This window comes from Rhinoderma darwinii, chromosome 3, assembly GCF_050947455.1.
Source record: "Rhinoderma darwinii isolate aRhiDar2 chromosome 3, aRhiDar2.hap1, whole genome shotgun sequence".
In the NCBI taxonomy this organism is placed as follows: domain Eukaryota; kingdom Metazoa; phylum Chordata; class Amphibia; order Anura; family Rhinodermatidae; genus Rhinoderma; species Rhinoderma darwinii.
Window position 1 is genome coordinate 174,713,926 of NC_134689.1, and position 20,739 is coordinate 174,734,664.

The 20,739-nt window shown below is 40.2% G+C and overlaps 1 protein-coding gene across 10 annotated transcripts in view; it reads right to left on the reverse strand.

Moving 5' to 3' along the window:
- Positions 1-20,739, reverse strand: part of NRCAM (neuronal cell adhesion molecule) — a 220,649-nt gene that overhangs the window by 39,111 nt on the left and 160,799 nt on the right. For 7 of the 10 annotated variants that reach the window (XM_075857068.1, XM_075857061.1, XM_075857066.1 and 4 more), the window contains 10 exons: positions 13,589-13,720; positions 13,033-13,176; positions 12,703-12,811; positions 9,527-9,693; positions 9,299-9,446; positions 8,932-9,056; positions 3,908-3,937; positions 2,031-2,132; positions 566-763; positions 412-482 (listed from right to left, as the gene is read on the reverse strand). In XM_075857068.1, coding sequence (XP_075713183.1) covers positions 412-482; positions 566-763; positions 2,031-2,132; positions 3,908-3,937; positions 8,932-9,056; positions 9,299-9,446; positions 9,527-9,693; positions 12,703-12,811; positions 13,033-13,176; positions 13,589-13,720 — 1,226 coding nt within the window. The remainder of the gene's footprint in view (positions 1-411; positions 483-565; positions 764-2,030; positions 2,133-3,907; positions 3,938-8,931; positions 9,057-9,298; positions 9,447-9,526; positions 9,694-12,702; positions 12,812-13,032; positions 13,177-13,588; positions 13,721-20,739) is intronic. The other 3 variants (XM_075857071.1, XM_075857069.1, XM_075857067.1) reach the window with 1 other exon arrangement.

Here is a 20,739-nt window from a genome sequence, read left to right on the forward strand (position 1 = left end):
CTGTCTGGTTATCTGTTCCGGTATAGCCTGCATTGCACCCCTTATCCAACACTGAACTCTGTTAGAACAACCTGGGTTTTGTGAAGCAAAAACCATCCCGCCTTGCAATTACCTCAGAGTAGCCGTAGATTCTGTGGATCAGAGTTGTGACGGATTTGGGTTTGCGATTTTATTTGCACGCTTACTCCCGAAAATCTTCAGCAGCCTTTTTGGAATTGCACAACCAGTGATTCCATAACAGTCGGACTCTCCAGAGCAAGAGCTAATCTCTGCTCTGGCTAATAGATGGGGGACCTGAATGAGGGACCCTCTCTGTTTACTGGGAATTCCCTTATAGGGTGTTTAAATAATATCATGCCCCAAATATCAGTTTTATGAAGCCAACTGTACATACAAGAGTGCAACACTTACTTTCCAAGTGATCACCAAGTTGTCTGGCTCTGTACCTACTCCCTTAACACCTGATGGATTTGTATCAGGCTCTGTGAACCAAGAAATATTCTGTTAATCCTACCGTGCTTTGTTTGCTATTATGAACAAATATGTTGCATTAAAGGTTACAAACCTGCTGCCTTTGTCATGTAGCGTTCTGAAGATTCACTTTGGTCACTGCGACCAATTTCATTGACAGCTATAACTCGAAAGGCGTAGTTTACATATGGAGAGAGGGTCAGAGTTGCTGTTGCCTGTGTGCCGCTGACTTTAGAATGGAGGTGCCATACTCCAGGTTCATGCATTACATCTTCATACTCAATGATAAATTCTGGGGGCAAAATAGATATACTTTCATGTCACAATACGAATATGGGCATCTTTACATGTGTGTTTAGCTACACATTTGACCTATGCATTGTGTTAGCTCCAGACGCATACGTCAAATGTACTCATAGGCTCTCATTATACTGACAGAGGTCAAAAGAGTATTCGTTTGGCGTCCGTCGGGCAAAGCATTTTCTTTTTTTGCTGGATAGAGTAGCGTAGTCAACTAGATTTCTATCCAGAGGCGTCCAGTACAAAAACTTATAAGTTTAACGGATGCCATGAAATAGCCTATGGGCGACGGATGACACTGTATAGCATCGGTCACAGGAATCCGTTAAACGTATACCTCTCGGATCTACAGTGACATAACTAAGTTGTCATTGGTGCTTCCCCGCTCAGTGTTTAGTGTACTCCTATTCTCCTTCACCAATGAACCCTCTGCTGACCATCGCTCACCCCAGCTCCTCTCCATCAGATGTGTGCGTGGCTTTGTCGGGTCCCTCTGCTGCCCTCCTCAACACACAGCTCTGCAACCTTAGATGTGGCTAGAGTTTCTTTCCCCCACCATTTGCTTCAGTCCAATGCGAACAGCCGTAGACCCCTTCCTGCCCTTCTCTGAAGCCCAATGCATACAGTCGACTTCCCCTGCCTACCCCCTTTCTAAAGCCCAATCCGCACAGTTGAAGTCCCAATGCATGTCTGAAGTCTGCCTCTCTGATTACCAATGCGCACAGTCTTAGTCCCCTGCCTGCACCCTCTCTGAATACCAATGCGCACAGTCTTAGTCCCCTGCCTGCACCCTCTCTGAATACCAATGCGCACAGTCTTAGTCCCCTGCCTGCACCCTCTCTGAATACCAATACACGGCCTCTTTGAATCATGGTGCTCTGTATGGTGACCATGGCTGCTTTTCATCTCCGACCGGGTAGCCCTGGTGACGTAACTGTCTGCATAGTCTGCCTTTTTTAATTCTAGATTATAACTATTCTTAATTAAACAAGGTAAAAATTGAGCAGAAATAACATATGACAAGGCTTTTTTGATCTATAATAATAATAATAAAAAAAATTATGTAACCAGATGCTGTCTAATCATTGCAGCATCTCAAAATATGACAGTAATACGCTGCTTTCCAGCCAATATTCAACAGTTGAAAGAATTTAAGATTATTTCTTATGAGATAGTGAGATCCAAGTGTTTGAAAAAATAAATGAGGATCTTTATAAACCAATATTGGAATAAAATGTAATTTACTCTATGAGAGTTACCTGTAATAGGGCTGTTATTATCATCTCCTGGTACCCAAGAGAGCTGCACGCTTCTATCAAGACGATCCGTCAGTTCTAAATCGGAAGATGGATCTGGACGATCTGAAAGTCAAATCCTCTATTATGTAAAGTCAATTCTACAACTAACTGAGAGAGATTAGCAACCAACCAGAAAAGAAGCTAATCTGTTAATTCATGTGGAGCAAGTCATGAACGCATTCACATGCAGCTGAAAATAACATTACAAATGACAGCAGTGCAAGTCAAGGATGCATAATACTGGGAGTTAGGCAGACACTTGTAAATTTGCCATAATGTAGGATACAATGTAGAAAATAAAATGCATCCACCTGTAACAGACATCAGAGCAGCCATAAAGTAAAGAGCTTTCCAGCTTATTTATTAATTGAGGTAAAGCGTCCTGTAATTTCTTCATTAGTATAAACCTAGAATAGGGCTCTATGGGTACAGTATGAGTATTTGAGACCCTCTGAGGACAGCAAACACATTATTATGTTCATGAATATTAGCACCATACATCTAATACATACACAAAACACTTTCAACAAGCACATGTACTGTAACACTTCTACACTATTACTACAAATGCATAATCACTTCCAGCAGTGCTTACACATTGAATGAATAAGTATAAATAAAGGTACTATTTTTCTGCAGAGGTCATGCACAATAACAACCAGCTTATTATAGAAAGAATATAGCTGTCTAACATAAAGGGGAAATATCGGCTTTAAGAAATGATGTAGTCCAACACAGCCAGACAGATCGGTGAAGAGCTTGGTCACATTATAATCTCTAGTCAGCAATAGCACTTTAAAGGGAACCTGTCACCAGCATTTCACCTATTGAACTCTATTCACCCCTCGCTGGACGCTGCTGTCAAAAGTTTACTGAAGTTATCCCCTTTTCTAAACTCCTCAGACCATAAATATCGGTCTGCAAACATTTTGCGCCTTTTATGGTAATAATGCTGCAGTCTCGTTCGTTCCTCTTCTTATGCCTGCCCACCGCCAAAAAATGGCCTGCCCTGAATGCCGAAATCTCGTCTGAGATAGCGCGCATGCGCCCATCATGTATGGTCCGACAGCCTTCCCTGCTCCATCCCGGCCTCAAATCTAGCAACTACGCATGCGCCGCTATGGTGTCCCGTTGTGTGCATGCCCTATGAACAGGACATCAATGTGCAAGCACAGGATTTCGTGTGTGCTGGGAGGAGGCAAGGAGCTGTCAATCGAAAGTAAGGAGTCGGGGTAAACTCGGACAGGCTTGAGAAATGAAGATATGACTCTTTTCAAACGAAGATATGACTCTTTTCAAATGAAGATATTACTTTTTTATGCTCATTTAGGCCCAGGAACACTAAAAAAACTGAATACTAAAAGGTACAGAGCCGACTTAGAAGATAATTATAGGTTACATAAAAATGATTTTTCACCCACTTCCACCAGGTATTGCTGGTTTAATAGGTGAAATGCTGGTGACAGGTTCCCTTGCCAATCATAGAGGCTTTTAGATGTGTATAAATAAAAATATCTGAATTATGCCTCCTTTGTCAGCAGGACTACACAGCATGCACTTTGTAAGAAGCATATTTCCCCTTTAAAATCTGCATGTAAATTAAAGGAACACCCCAGGGACTGCGTTAGGTCTAATTTAGGACCTGAGGGGGTGGAGCATGACTTCTTTCTTTGGTGTTCCGCCTCCTCAGGCACTGCACTAGGCTTTAACACAGTGTATCAACTTTTCCTGAAATGCTCCTTTATGCTAAGAAACATTCATGCAACAAAGTCATCCATAGAAAATGCACATGGCGAGGGTGTGATGTAGCATATATATGGATAGGGTTGCCAGTTTACCGGTTTTTACTGGAGGTGGTTGAGTAGGTTCTGCAAGGGATATTAACAACATGTTAGTAATAAACAAAGGCTGCTAAGTAATGGCCACGCAGATCACTTTGAGTGTCTAGAGGGGCTATAAATATACAGTATATATAATGTTTTCCCTCTTCCTTCTTTCTGTTGACTTAATGTATTTAAGTAAGCTTACAAATCTCATTAATAACTAATATTAAAATTTGTGGAACTAATCTGTAAACTGAAGTCAAATATATCTCCATTTGAATATATACCTCAGAGGGAAAATCTTAACTGACCAGATAAATAACACTTAAGAATTGTTAAATATCTCTTAGAACTGAATTGATTTTCTTTAGAACTTACTGACTCATCATTTCTCCGGAAGACTGAATAACCTTGGGTATTAAAAATCATACTGCTGACTAAATGTGTGACAAATTAACCAATATAACTTTATAAGTCTCAGCCTTTTAAACCTAAGAGCTTAGAAAACCCTATGTATTGGGCATTCTAACCCACGCAGCATATAATCTGTGGCGGAAGGAGTGAGAACATCATACGTACATATCTATACCAGGAACTTTAGTTAATCTTGTACACAGCATTTTTTTTTAATTTATAAACTAGCCATGCATAGGAAACAAAGAGCTTAATGACAGCCCTTAAATGGGTCGTGTCAGGATGACAAAACTTGCCCAAGTGCCCTGTTAGAGCATATGGACGTCTCACAGAGGAGTCCACCGCTGGGAAGTTCGCTCTATGAGCTAGAACGAACAGCCGCTCCATAATAGTGGCTCCCACTCTGGTGATCTTGGCACATACATGTGTTACATGCTCAGCCATTTATTCTAATGGTCAGATGTAATGCTTCTTTTTAAAAAGGCTGTTTGAGTCTCGAAAATTGAAGCAGCAATGTGATTGGTTGTTTCAGGTATCTACTCCAGTATTCTTTTGCACAGGTTTTTGTAAATCTTTCTCATAATCTCTCTCACACAGGCATACTTTGGTCAGTATTTTGCATCAGTATCTGTAAATCAAAACCAGGAGCGGGTCCAAAAGAGGTGCAAATCTTTCTATTATACTTTTTATCTGTTTATGTTCCACTCCTGGTTTTGGCTTACACATACTGATGCAAAATTCTTATCATAATAGGTCAGTGTGAAAGTGGACTTACTGGTGCACGTTGTGCCATTCAAGTGTCATTATAATTGTGCGCTCCCATCCACATCGGTCATGAAGAGAAGCAGGTAGAACGCTGGGCAGTACAGCTGCTAAGGCAATATAAAATGCCTAGAGAGTCTCATGCATGAGTCATATTCTAATTCAGTGGTCCCCAACCAGTAGCTCGGCAGCCATATGTAGCCCGTGGCTCCCTCGTTATGTAGTTGGTTGAGTAACAACCAGATGCATTGGCTACACTAGGATTTCTAGATTGACAATATAGAACACATATACTGTACTAATATAAAAGGTAGAAAAAACGAGGCACTCACCGAAGTGGCAATAGAACAATTTATTGACTTTTATCTCGGTCTGTAAGGCCCCATGCACACAAACGTAAAAACGCCCGTAATTACGGCCCGTAATTATGGGCTCATAGACTTCTATTGGCCACGGGTACCTCCCCGTATGCTTACGGGAAGGTGCCCGTGCCATTGAAAAATATAGAACATGTCCTATTTTAGGCCGTAATTACGGCACGGCAGGCCCATAGAAGTCTATGGGGCTCCCGTAAATACGAGTGTGCACCCGTAATTACGGGAGCGTTGCTAGGCGACGTCAGTGGATAGTCACTGTCCAGGGTGCTGAAAGAGTTAAACGATCGACAGTAACTCTTTCAGCACCCTGGACAGTGTCTACCGATCACAATATAGATCAACCTGTAAAAAAAAAAAAAGACGTTCATACTTACCCAGAACTCCCTGCTTCTTCCTCCAGTCCGGCCTCCTGGGATGACGTTACAGCCCATGTGATCGCTGCAGCCAATCACAGGCCAATCACTGGCTGCAGTGGTCACATGGACTGCCGCGTCATCCAGGGAGATCGGACTGGATGTCAAGAGAGGGACGCGTCACCAAGAGAACGGCCGGGTAAGTATGAATTTCTTTTACTTTTATTACGGAAAGGGCTGTCCCTTCTCTCTATCCTGCACTGATAGAGAGAAGGGCTGCCGATTAGTGCAGTGCAATTTTAAAGCGAAAACGTGCCCGTAAATACGGGTGGAATACTGGTGACACCGGACCCGTATTTACGGGCACGGGTCCGTAAATACTGGTGCAATACGGGTCGAATACGTGTGACCAAGGACCCGTATTTACGCCAGTATTTACGGGAGGACAAAAATACGTTCGTGTGCATGAGGCCTTATGATGTGGAGGATGCCCTCCATACTGTACTAACCCCAAACAGTGCTAATTTTGATCGTATTATACCTATTTTCTTCGGTATGTATCACTTTAAGCACGCAATAACACTTGTACCACTTTCTTAAATGTTCCCAGGTCTTGCAGACATTTTGAGTGCCAAATTTCACAATAAAATATTTATCTGTAAATGTTTGCCATTTCATGTTTTCTTTTTCTACCAAGTTTAACCCTTTCGTGACCAATGGTCATTGATGCCCCTGTGTCCAGGTCAAATTTTCCATTTCTGATATGCACTTCATTAAACGATAATATCTTTGCAACCGCTTTGAATATAACAACTATTGTTACTTTGTTTTTTAACAAGACTTATGAGGCTTTCATTTTCTATATTAGTTTAATCAATTCCATGTTTTTAATTTTTATTATGAACAGACAAATCACTTTTAATGAGAAAAAATATGTTTTATTGTAATTTTTTATATATATTTACCTATATTATATGTATATAGATATATATGTACACTGTTGCAGCTCTGTAACAATTAGTCTTCTTCTCTCTCCGTCAGCCTGGATCGCTTTTAGGAAAGAGTGAAGAGGGCTATAAGGCTATATTCACATGACGTGAAAAAAAGTGCAATTAACAACGGATCAACTGTCAGTTTTTCATGGGTGTTTTGCATGAGTGTATTTTCCCGGCCATCTAACCGTTTTCAACCGCCATTTGCCATGGACGTATGGCAGTCGTGAAATCGTTAATATGTCCTCCCTTTCTGAATGAAACGTGGCTCCAGACCATCATTTAGAGTTAAACCTGTGGCTTACAAGGTACAAAAGGTTGGGGACCTCTGTTCTAACAATAGGACCTAAAAATAGAACCTATGCACGAAACTCTTAATATGTAGTACAGTTGCCTAAGCATCTGAACCGATCTGCGTGCTAACTGTCTCTAATGTTAGATCAGGCAGGAGAGCACACTTATAGTTACACTTTAATGTATAGAAACTAGTGCATATAAAAGGCCCAGTATTTGTCCATAGCAACAAGATCCTAGTCATCTGTCCAGTCTAAGTTCTAAAATACAGAAGTTAAATGATTTGTTGCAATGGCAACTGCTCCAATTTTAGTCTGCACTAGTTTCTATAAAAGTTAAAAAGATTATGATATCTGCCAATGATTAACTTGGCATTTGGTAAATATGTGTTCAAGTTTGATATCTTATAGGCGCAGATGGAAAAAGCTCACAGTATCACCTTTTGGTATATCCAGACAAGTGGCAATTTCAGTAAGTGCTTTAAGTGCTAAACAATCCAAATACTGAAACGGAAAAATGTGTGAACACCTTGAAGGTGGGAAATATTGGAAACCCTCCCTGTATGGTAGAAATAAAGTCTAAGTTTGCATCACATATACAGGGTGGGCCATTTATATGGATACATCTAAATAAAATGGGAATGGTTGGTGATATTAACTTCCTGTTTGTGGCACATTAGTATATGGGAGGGGGGAAACTTTTCAAGCTGGGTGTTGACCATGGTGGCCATTTTTAAGTCGGCCATTTTGTATCCAACTTTAGTTTTTTCAATGGGAAGAGGGTCATGTGACACATCAAACTTATTGAGAATTTCACAAGAAAAACAATGGTGTGCTTGGTTTTAACGTTACTTTATTCTTTCATGAGTTATTTACAAGTTTCTGACCACTTATAAAATGTGTTCAAAGTGCTGCCCATTGTGTTGGATTGTCAATGCAACCCTCTTCTCCCACTCTTCACACACTGATAGCAACACCACAGAAGACATGCTAGCACAGGCTTCCAGTATCCGTAGTTTCAGTTGCTGCACATCTCGTATCTTCACAGCATAGACAATTGCCTTCAGATAACCTCAAAGATAAAAGTCTAAGTGGGTCAGATCGGGAGACCTAGAGGGCCATTCAACTGGCCCTCGACGACCAATCCACTATCCAGGAAACTGTTCATCTAGGAATCCTCGGACCTGACACCCATAATGACATAAATAACTCATGAAAGAATAAAGTAACGTTAAAACCAAGCACACCATTGTTTTTCTTGTGAAATTCTCGATAAGTTTGATGTGTCACATGACCCTCTTCCCATTGAAAAAACTAAAGTTGGATACAAAATGGCCGACTTAAAAATGGCCACCATGGTCAACACCCAGCTTGAAAAGTTTCCCCCCTCCCATATACTAATGTGCCACAAACAGGAAGTTAATATCACCAACCATTCCCATTTTATTTAGGTGTATCCATATAAATGGCCCACCCTGTAGAATGACCTCTATATCTTTCATATAATTCCAGCCTTGTAAGTTATATATATATTACTACATAGTAGATAAGTACTAAGTTGTAAATAGAAATTGACAAAGAGCGAAATGTGAGAAGTAAAGGTCAGTTTAGTTTAATTCCACAAATGAATTTTTCATCAATTTGATTAAAAAATTCCAAAAAGCTTTATTTGAAATTTGTTTTTAAGTCTAAAGCTTAATGTTGGTGATGGCTTTATCATAATTATGTATAGCTTGTAGCCAAACCATGTAGTTAGAAACAAGTCATCACTGTAAATTCTACAGGGTCTACAAAACAAAAAAGCAGATACTGTAAGTTCACTAAATAATAATCTAATGAACATCTTACCGACAACAGAAAGTTCTGCACTAGCTGAGACGCTGTCCAAGGTAGTGTTTGCCACACAAGTGTACATGCCTTTATCCTTCTCTGTTATGTTCTTGATCATCAGCCGCTCTTTTTCAAAAGTGTATCTATGGATCATAAGAATGCAATGAATTATGTGTTAACACCCTGTACCATATTATGTTGGAAGGTGTATACCGTATATCTGTTTACAAAAAGGCAATTCATAACACATCTATCAACTATTACTGAATTTCTCAAAAACTTGTCATAATATACAACCATTAAAAGTAGGGAAGGAGATCATTTGGGGTATTGAGATTAGACATTAGAATTTATTATTATAAAACCCCAAAAATGCTGAAAGTACCTCTCATCGACAGGCAGTTCACTGTTATTCCTCAGCCACATCACCTCCGGTACTAATGTAGGATCATGTTTAAATTTGCATTCAAAGGATACGCTGCCATATCTCTGAACAACCCTGTATTCTGGTTGAGAGATTATCATAGTCGGATCTAGAAATAAAGCAGAAAATTAATAATATGCACAAACATGATAACATATTTTTAGGCCCAGTTTATGTGTTCTCTGTTACCTTTGACTTCAAGCTCAATGATTTTTTGGTCTGTGCCTAATTTGTTTCTTGCTACACATGTATATGTGCCACTACTATCTTTCTGTGCCACTGGTACTTCCAGTGTCCCATTATCATGGAAGACGTAGTCATTTCCATGCAGAACACTAGATTGAACACCTTTAAACCTGTACAAGAAAGGGAAAAATAACAAGCACTATAAACAAATATTTCTGCTTATAAAGAAATAAGTGAGTATACAGATGTAGCAATCTTTATCTTGATTCTGATAACTTGCTGTAGATATTACACAACAAAAGCCATTGAAAATGTCAAGTTAAAATTTATTGCCACTGTGTATTTAATGTGTTAAAAGTTAACTTAAATATTGCTACATCTGGTGCATTCATGGGTTCATTTCATTTCTACATTAAAAATATGCAAATGTACATTCAATTTACACAAATATTATGCTCAAGTGTAATTGCAAACCATGTTTTTTGTTCTTTCATTCATTGAAGAGTACATTTTCAAATATGGCCCAAGAAAGGTGTAATATGGAATGTGGCAAACAGTTTACTACCAATTTTTGATTGTCCTGACCATTCCTACACTTTGTTCTTCAAACATAAACTTTTGGAAAAACAAAAATTTAATTTTGAATTAGATATGCTCTTTATAAAATAGTAGTGACTTCCTAAGTGTGCAAATCTACATCGGAAGTACATTTGTATTTTCGGCTTTTATATTAGTAACACTTAATATCATAGAATGAAAAGTTATGTAACTTTCTAATATAGTATCGTTGAAGTGGAAGTCTGGCAACACTTTATTTTATTTGCTTTTATATTTAGAATTTAAGCATTGTGGCATGTGTTTTGATCTGTTGCAGGATCTATTCATGTGCTATGAGTAAAAGCACACAGTGGCTGGAAACTGAAACAGTGTTTGAGTCTTTCCTATAAATATGAATAAGTTAGTGTTTTACACGAGTGGTGTCATGAAGTGGCGGACGTCAATGATAATTGTTATTAATCTTGCACCCTCTGCTTACAACATACTGTACGGACACTAAAGTTTGCTTCTTAAGAAGTTTGTTTGTGTTTCAATCCCTCAACATATTAAAGATTTCTAAATTGCCGTGAGTGAATGGAAACACTGACAACAAGCAGATGAAAAATGAAAATGCAAACCTTAAAATGGTGAGAAACTGAAACAAAAGGTATATTAGAAAATTGCACAACTTTTAAATATGCCCATAAGATTTTAATTGTAATTTTAGATGTGAATTTTTAGTTTAATATGAGCAGCTGCAATGTTTTCAGCGAGCACTTGTTGTTCTACATGACCATTAGCGTGAATGTCAAAATGTCATCCTTAAATGTACCGCTACACAGACATACAGTGTATGGCCCATCTGGTAGCATGTTGGACCTCCTTTGGCCTTCAGAACCTGCAGTAATTTATCGTGGCATAGATGTCACCAGGTGTTGAAATCGTTCTGCAGGAATATTTGCCCAATGCAGAAAGGACAGTTTCTCACAGTTGCCGCTAAAGCGTCGTCCTGCTCAGTGATCCAATTTTTTTTAAACTCTTTTGCCTTCTGGAGTCTTGTCTTTCTGTTTCCTTTAGTAAGCAATGACACTCAAACTGGTTGTCTGCTGTGACAGCCCATCCATGATGAGGAACATCGAGTTGTGCGTTCAGACACTTCAGTTGGAGCACGAGCAATGCGTTTAGCTACAATTTTCATTATTGTGCACCGCCTGTTCAGAAGAGCGATTCTTGACATTCTCCTCTGACTCTTTCGTCCGCTAAGTGTTGACGTATACAGGACCCCTTTCGCCGGATGGTTTTCCTCAATCACCCCATTCTCAGTATACTCTTGACACCATTGCATGAGAAAACCCCACAAGGTGGGCGTGTTTGAAATACTGACTAGTCTAGCACCGATGACTATGTCTTGTTGAAAGTTGCACAAATCCCTTGATTTTGCCATTCTAATATGGATTCAGGAAAAAACAGAAGAAATGATCCAGCGCTCGTAGAAAATTATAAAAAGGAAACAAAGTTCCAAGTTTATACCAATAATTTAAAAGTTCAAGGGGGTGGTAGCAGCAGCCTACGCGTTTCAGACAACGCTTTTGTCCTTTTCATGGCTCTCGGTTGTCCGAAACGCGTAGGCTGCTGCTACCACCCCCTTGCACTTGAACTTTTAAATTATTGGAATAAACTTGGAACTTTGTTTCCTTTTTATAATTTTCTACGAGCAAGGATCATTTCCACTGTGTTTTCCTGTTGCCTTGCCATGTGCCGTCACGCAGGATCCGAGCGCAGTCTGGATTGAGACAACTAGTGGGTGAGCTGGAGGATTCCTCCCTATTTTTTTCTAATATGGATTCACTCTGAAACTAATCCATGGAAAACGTGCTCATTTAATTTTATGCAGCATTCCGGGGTTATGTGTCTAATTTCCATACTGGGAAGCTTCAATCATCAAAGAGCAAGTGTCTCTAATAAAGTGGCCATTCAATGTAACTAGTAGCAGACAAATTATTTAAATGTAAACTGACAATACCAAGGTAATGTACACCATCCAAAGCTTCTCCTACACTGCTTCTCAATAGACCCTTCAAAAATCTAATCTGAACACTTATCATGGATATGTGATGGAGGCAATTACTTTCGTTATCATTTTTGTAGAGAGAAATCCATTACAAAGTTTACCATGCACTTTCTAAATTATGTAGTTTATTGGTTGGGCAGCCAATTTTTATGTTAAAGAGCATTGTCTTGTCACAGTAATCATTTGTATAAGCCTTAAAGACAGTCTCTGTGCCTGCACTTTTGTACTTATCTATGGATCAAAATAAATTGGGCCTCATGCATAAAACTGCTCCATTTTTAGGCTCCGTGCACATGGCAGAGCAGGCTGTATGGCTGCCTAGAATAGAGATGTACGGCCTCTGTGTGCCGCCGTCGGGTGCAGTATGTATGGAACTATTCTCTTCCAGAGGCAATGCTTTTAGGGGAGAATACCCCCATACATGCAGCAATCAATATAACATGCCACATTTATTTTTCAGTCGGATCTGTACGGAATCTGACAGAAAAAAACTCTATATGCCTCAGTATAAAATGGGGACTTCTATTACAAAAGCTTCCAAAATATATCATAAGTAGTCCTCTTGTGTTACCATTCTATATGTGGAACAGGTGAACCAAAAGATTTGCAGTGCAGTAAGGCGGGTCTATTGGCGATGACTTGATAAATCTTTTGTGATGAAAGAATCCTTGGCCGTTCCGCTGAAACATAAAATAAATACATTATGGTAAAAACTACAGTTTTATAAAACAATACAACACATATATTCAAAATAGCACTTTACAATGTGAAAGTAGTAATCGCATAAAATTACATACATGTCTGTAATTCAAACGATAAAATAATAAAATAAACACATAATAAATAATAAAATAATAATAATAATGACATTAAAATAAGTCTTTAAAAAGGATAAACTTACCAAGGACATTCACAAATGCATTTGCCAACACATAGCCATAAATATTTGAGGTATTGCATTGGAAGACTGCACTGGCTCGTTCTTGCACTTTTGTGAAAATAACAGCATCACCATCTACTACCCTGCTCGGGTCATTAGGTGCCACTGCAAATACAACACACATAATGTACAAAGCAGGAGATTATACAGCAATTCACGTATTTATTTATTTATTTAATTTAAATCTTACAGGGCAATGATATCCATGATAAAGATTCTAAATAATTGTCTCTGTTAAATATTACATTGGGAGATAAAGATGTGAGCACTCTCTTTCTGTTCTCAGATGGTTAGTAAGACCCACTGCATTATAGATTATACAATATGCATCACATAGGTGGACATTTCTCAAGATCGGCTTTATCCGTAGTAAGATAAAGACTGTACAATTAAATTAGGGGGAGAAATAGCATTTTGTTAAACTTTCTAGGTTTTGTATACAGTGTTTCCATATTCCTTTTTGCATATTTTGAATTTTTAATACTTTTTTAGAATGCTGTAAGAATTCTTTACGTACATTCAATTGCAACACCATTTATTAACCATGTAATACTTGGAGCAGGATTCCCATGAGCTCTGCAGATCAATGTCCCATCATCTCCTGGTGACAGTATGAGATTCTCAGGTTTAGTGATCCAATAAGGTGCAGCTAGAAGAGACATGAATATTTCATTAGCAACTGGAGCACTGGTGCAGGGAAATGGAATTTTATGGAACTAGATTATATGAATGTAAGATGTATGTGCTAAATATTCTCTATAGTCAACACTGTTATCAGAAATATCCTGTGTGCTGAACAGGGATTTGTGCAAGTAAAGCGTAGGATGATGTGACACCAGCATGTGCTACTATGTAATGCAATCCTTGTCCATTATATATGGGAGTCCATATAGTGATCCGAATGGCAAACTCTTTACATTGAGGAGGGCAACTATGCCTGTTCTTTAGTTCCCAAAAAGCCCTATAAACTGTCTGGGAGTTCTGACACATTTAAGGATAATTGTACCCAATGAGATATCATGGAAGTCATGATCTGGTTTATAACTGTGCAAAGATCTGCTTCTGAAGGGTGTATCATTTCTATTTCACTATAAAAAAGGGAACCTGTTACTAAAAGATATACCCTTTCGATTTGGGAATCTATAGGAAGTCAAAGCTGAATTAGTGGGCACTTGTTAAGTGGAAACCCTAAAGTATCTTACAAAAGAGACTGAAAAAGCACATAACAGAAATACGGGTGATATACAGTATCTTACCGGAACAGCTACTGAAACTTAGCTACTATTCAAGTCAGACATTGCCTGGCTAGGGTCAAGTGTACATTGCACATATCTATTCTGTATGCATAAGAAACGCAATACCCATCACTATGGCATAGCAAGCGCTGTGATTTTTTTTTTGTAGAGCAAATCACTTGGACAGGAATAGAAAGCATTACTGAAGATTACCATGGTAACCAGCTTCTTCTCCAACATTACTCTGAAAAAGGATAATAAACGCTGGAAAAATATGGGTCTTTAAGCTCCGTTGTGTTTAGATGGCTTAATAAATCTCATGAGAAAAACTTGAACATTTAGATGTAAAAATTGATTAGTTTAATTATTTGTTAATTCCTGCAGTCTGTCATGAACACCTCTCCTCAAAAACCATCCTATACTCGGCTCATCCTATACAGGATAATGGACTTAAAATCCTTATGATGTAATTCCAATAATAACAGTATGTCAGAGAATCACTGAGGTCACATTCATGACAAGTGTAATTTTACAACAATTTTTAATTGTTAAAACTGGCAGAATAGTGAATGTGCACCAAAATTCTAAAAATGACACACAAGTGCATCTGAATTTGGCCCAAGTAAAATAAATTTGCATATAACTGGCATAACATCGATGTATGCAAAATAAATTAAATCTGCTCCATTTCTTTTGAAAAACTTTGTACAGAGTATGTTTGTTCTGGTATTGGCTGGTTTTTAGAGTAGAAAACATTGCACATGCATTATAAGGGCCTGTTCACATCAGCGTTGGTTTCCGTTGAGGGGTTCCGTCGACCTTTCTGTCGGAGGAACCCCTCAACGGTAAGGAAAACGGAAACCATGGGTTCCTCTTGCATTACCATTGATTTCAATAGTAATGCTTCCGTTGCTTATGGTCTCCGTTGTGTAAGGTTTCCATTTGTTTTGACGGAATCAAGCGTAGTCGACTGCGCTATAGATTTAGTAAAAAAACGGAAACCTTACACAGCAGTGACAAACGGAAACCATAAGCAACAGAAGCATTACCATTGAAATCAATAGAGATTTGAGAGAGAAAAGCACGGCGCCACATAGTGTGAGTAAGCCCAAGATATAACAAACTTAGTTTGACAGATGGAGGCTTACCACAGGTGAAAATGTCAGGAAAGGTAGATAAGTGATGGATGAGTGCTGCTGCCGAGATCCCAGCCGGTCAATCTTTGAAGGACCACCGCAATGTGAATGAGTAATTTGTTTGAAAAAACGGGACCCCATACGGCGCTGCTACTCAGGAACGAATACAGTAGTAGTTTAGAATTGACTAAACTACTACTGTATTCGTTCCTGAGTAGCAGCGCCGTATGGGGTCCCGTTTTTTCAAACAAATTACTCATTGAAATCAATGGTATTGCAAAAGGAACCTATGGTTTCCGTTTGCCTTTCCGTTGAGAGGTTCCCCCGACAGAAAGGTCCGACGGGACCCCTCAACGGAAACCAACGCTGATGTGAACACAGCCTAAATGTGGTGTACACTTGATACAAATATATGAACTCCATTTTATATCATTTTATTAAACACAGTGGTTTTAAGGATCTGCTTTTTAAATTGATTTCTATTGTGGAAATACACAATTGGAAAAACTGCATGTGAAGAACACATGAGTTCTAACTCCCTATGTGACTTTGCGTAAAAAAGTAATTTGTGCAGCAATTTTGTATAATAGTGGTGTGGTTACTACAGTTAAGCACGGTGTGAAATCTGCCTTACAAGTTACAGTAATTTATGCTTATACTGTAAATGTATTTTGTAAAGTATCAGCACATCAAGAGCAGCTAAAACAAAACCACCCTGTGCACAGGTATGTGGGGGTCTCAGTGCCCTGAACCTTCTGTCCCAATTTATGTAGATGACAAGTATGGCACAGTCTTAAAGTGTAGCTAAACGTTTGACAAACTTCTGACATGTCATAGAGACATGTCAGAAGTTTGGATTGGTGGGGGTCCGAGTGCTGGGACCCACACCAATCGCTAGTACAAAGCAGGTGAAGTGCTCGTGTGAGAGCTCAGCCGCTTTGTGTCTGTTCGGCTTTATCCGGAATGCCGATGTATCGGAGTACGGGCTCATAGACTTTCTATTGAGTCTGTACATTGATACATTTATTTCCGGAAATAGCTGAATAGACATGAAGCGGCTGAGCTCTCACACGAGTGCTTCGGCTGCATTATTCTAGCAATTGGTGGGGGTCTTAGTGCTCGGACCCCCACCAATTCAAACTTCTGACATGTCACTATGACATGTGTTTAGCTACACTTTGAGTATGCTGATGATGTTTTCATTCCTTGTTTGTCCCTAACTGTGATACATGTACTGCCTATGAGAATTAGGACCTCCACTGCAAATGGATATTGTTAGACCTTTTCTGGTCTCCTTTATTTAAGTAAATGCACTATATATCAGTATCTGGATTGTATGTCCCTCGTGCAACCGTAGACTACTAGCAACCAACTCTTGCATTAGAATAATTGTAACTTTTTTGTGGTTTCTCTGATCTGCGCTTTTAGAGCGGGGTTGCGGGTGTGTAATACACCCATTGCCCTGCTCCTGACAACAAGTGTGCACGCACGGCCAGCATGAGGTGATGCTGCCGGCGCTGCACTAATGAGCGGCGGGGCCGGCACGGAAGATGGAACAAGGGGGTGTTTTGTAGTGTGCCCGCCATGTTCTGTCTTCAGAGCCGGCAATCATTAGTGAAGCGCTGGTCGCATCACATCATGCTGACCGAGCGCGCACACTTGTCAGGACACCAGAGCGGGGCAATGGCTGTATCACACATGTATCACACAACCACAGCCCTGCTCTAACTACATTCATGTGTTACTATACTTAGCTGTGCGGCCGCACAGCTTAGTATCGAAATACATGAATTAACGGCATTGAACTGAGGGTGCGCGGTATCTAAACAGTATCGAAGTTTCGATGCATCGTGCAACCCTAATTGTAACCTAATTTTCTGCTGACTTTTTTTAAAAACTGAATCATAGTCCAGATGAATCATTCATAAAGGGGTTTTCCCACAATAAACATTTATCACCTATCTCCAGGATAGGTGACAAATGATTGATCACTGTGGCTCCACCCCCTGAACCCCCACATCACTAGTATAAGAGTCCTAAATTTTCTGTTCTACTTCCCCCGCACAGCCGTGATGAGGAGTTTGGGTGGTGCGATAAGTGCCGTATGTACACTACAGCTCCAAACAAACTGTATGAGAGTTACGGAAACAGTCAAGTTCAGCAGTTTGCTTATGCTGTAACTGCCATAAAGTTTTAGGAAGTGATAGTGCACATACTCGATCACTGCTCCATACAAATTCTTCCTCACTGCGGTTGTGCAGGAGAAAGAGGAGAAGTGAGGGGAAATGTAGCATTACAAACCAGCAATTCAATTTAATGGCCCTCCATGTATTGCATGGACAGGTTGCGTTAGCCAGAGCGGCTCTCCACTGTGGCTCATAGAGGAGGTCTCGAACGGAAGACCTCTCCCTATGGTGTTCAAATGCCCTAATAGGGCATATGGTCAAGGGTTGTCTTTCTGAGACAACCCCTATAAATATTTGCTATTATTTCTTTTATTGTTAGAGTGTGTGGTGGAATCCCCAACTCTTAAAGGGGATTTTAGTACATATATTGTATATTTGTATATAAAGTATGCTAGATTAGGGTTTTTATATTTATGCACTATGCCTTTAAGTGCTGTGTTTTTGTGTTCTATTTTTCTCTTCCATGGGGCATTCCACAAGCAGAGTCACCTGTCTGGCCTGACGTATTTATGTGTGCTGCTATTTATTGTACTGTAACATTACTATTATTTATGGCAAGTGTGATGGAAGATGGTTGGATCACTGATGTTCTAAATTACTTGGGGCCAAAAGAAACAGCCCAGACTCCATCTTGGTTAATGTTCTGCCATTCCATACAGTCAGGATATCAGAGCATTGCTATGCCGTATTCAGACGCTGGGGTGGGGCTTATTGTATAAAACTGCAACTGTTCCCATAAAGAGTGTTTAGTGAGCAGGTGGAAGTTGTGAGGGAACCAGGCACTGCTCATCACCTGTTCAGTACCATCCATACAGTGAAGCATGGTAGTGGCAGCTGTAATGCCTTCAATCGCTGACCGCCGCCATTCCCCACTCACCAGCAGCGGTGACCGCAGGACACTAAGCCTTGCCGGCATCTCCTCCCCCAGAGATACCGGCGCGCACTGCTTTCTCCCTGGCTAATGTCCTTATGGTGTGTGCGCGCACATGTCTCCGCTCTTAAAGTGCACCATGAACTTCTCCCCCAAACTATCCCAGCACACCTGGGACATTAAAAGGAACACTGCCCACTCCCTCTTTGCCTGAGCAATGTTGTGTCTTTCCCGGTGTTTGTCTGCAAATGGTTCCCTAGCTGTATCCCGCATCCTGTATCCATTATCCGTGTCCGAGCCAAGTCGAGTGTCCGAGATGACTTAATTATCTGTGTTCAGTGTCCGTGCCAAGTCCAGTGTACGTGCCAAGTCCAGTGTCCGTGCCAAGTCCAGTGTCTGTGTCCTCTATCCAAGACAGGTCCTGTTGTCCAGCACAAGCCTGCTTCCGATAGTCCGGCACAAGCCGGCTTCAGATTGACCTGCACAAGCCGGCTTCAGATTGACCTGCACAAGCCAAGCTTCTGATAGTCCGGCACAAGCCTGCTTCAGATTGACCTGCACAAGCGAAGCTTCCGATAGTCCAGCACAAGTCTGCTTCAGATTGACCTGCACAAGCCAAGCTTCTGATAGTCCGGCACAAGTCTGCTTCGGATTGACCTGCACAAGCCAAGCTTCCGATAGTCCGGCACAAGTCTTCTACGCAGGTACTCTTGTCCTAAAGACTTTAATTGACTCTTGTTTGGCCAGCTGCTTCTCTGCTATGGCGGAGCAGACCAGTGGGTCCACACACCCCACAGCCGTGACAGCAGCATCATGCTGTGGGGGTGTTTTTCAGTGGCTGGGACAGGGAGACTGGTCAGGGTTGAGGGAAAGATAAATGGAGCAAAGTACAGAGATATTCTTGAGTGCACTGGACATCAAACTGGGCCAAAGGTTCACCTTCCAACAAGACAATGACCCTAAGCACACAGCCAAGGCAACACAGGAGTGGCTTAGGGATAACTCAGTGAATGTCCTTGAGTAGCCCAGCCAGAGCCCTGACTTGAACCCAATCGAACATCTCTGCAGAAACCTGAAAATGGCTGTCCACAGACGGTCCCCATCCAACCTGACAGCGTTTGAGAGGATCTGCAGAGAAGAATGGCAGAAAATCCCCAAATCTAGGTGTGCAAACCTTGTGGCATCCTACCCCAGAAGACTGGAGGCTGGTATCACTGCCAAAGGTACTTCAAACTAAGTACTGAGTAAGGGGTCTGAATACTTATGTCAATCCAATATTTTAGTTTGTCCTTTTCAATAAATTAGCAAAGATTACTGACATTCTGTTTTCTCTTTCTCATTATGGGGTATTGGGTGCAGAATGATGGGGAAAAACTTGAACATAACAAAATGTAATAAAAATTTAAGGGGTCTAAAGACTCTCTGAATGCATTGTAAGGTCATTGGATCTGTTTAGATCTGTTACATCATGGATCTGTCATTTTCATCATGGGTCATTTAAAAACTATTTCTAAGTTTCTATATATGGCCTACAAAAAAAGAACAGTCTAGTCAAAACAGTTTAAGCATGAAAATGAGTGAAAACAAATCTGTACGTGTTGCTCATAGCGGACAAATTTCACATGTCATTTTAAGCATGCAGGTTAGAAAATGAAACATTTAATGTTACTGGCTGATACTATCACAACCTCTACTTTTGATCTGCTCTAAATTCCATACATATGGTCTGAAAGGGAACATTCATGTATATAAATAGTGGTGCAGCAGAAAGCCGCACAACCAGAGCTGGATTTTCCATTATACACAAGAAGAGGCCTAAGTGGAACCCAAAATAAAAGAGAAGTTGATCCTCAGGGTCAGTGCCATATTATAGTTAATGCCGCGTGAGTCAGTGAAGTAGTCTACATTCAATACTTTTATACACACAATGTAGCTCTGAGTGAAGAATACTTAGATGTACACCATGGAATAAAAGTGTGGGTATCCATGGAATGCTGGCTCTTCAGTAACTTCAGAGGGACCCCAGCATCATAGAACAACAGTATCTACTAGGGCATATTTTTGGGGTGTGACTTTATTACTGGGAGGTCACTAAGGCCCCCATAACACAGAACATTTTTGGTGCACATTTTGATGCATATTATTTGCCTTAAAAGTAGAGGACAGTGGACAGTGTCTTTTTGAATTCCTCACATTAGGATTCTAGTTATAATTGGGAAAGAAATGTATCAAAAACCTGC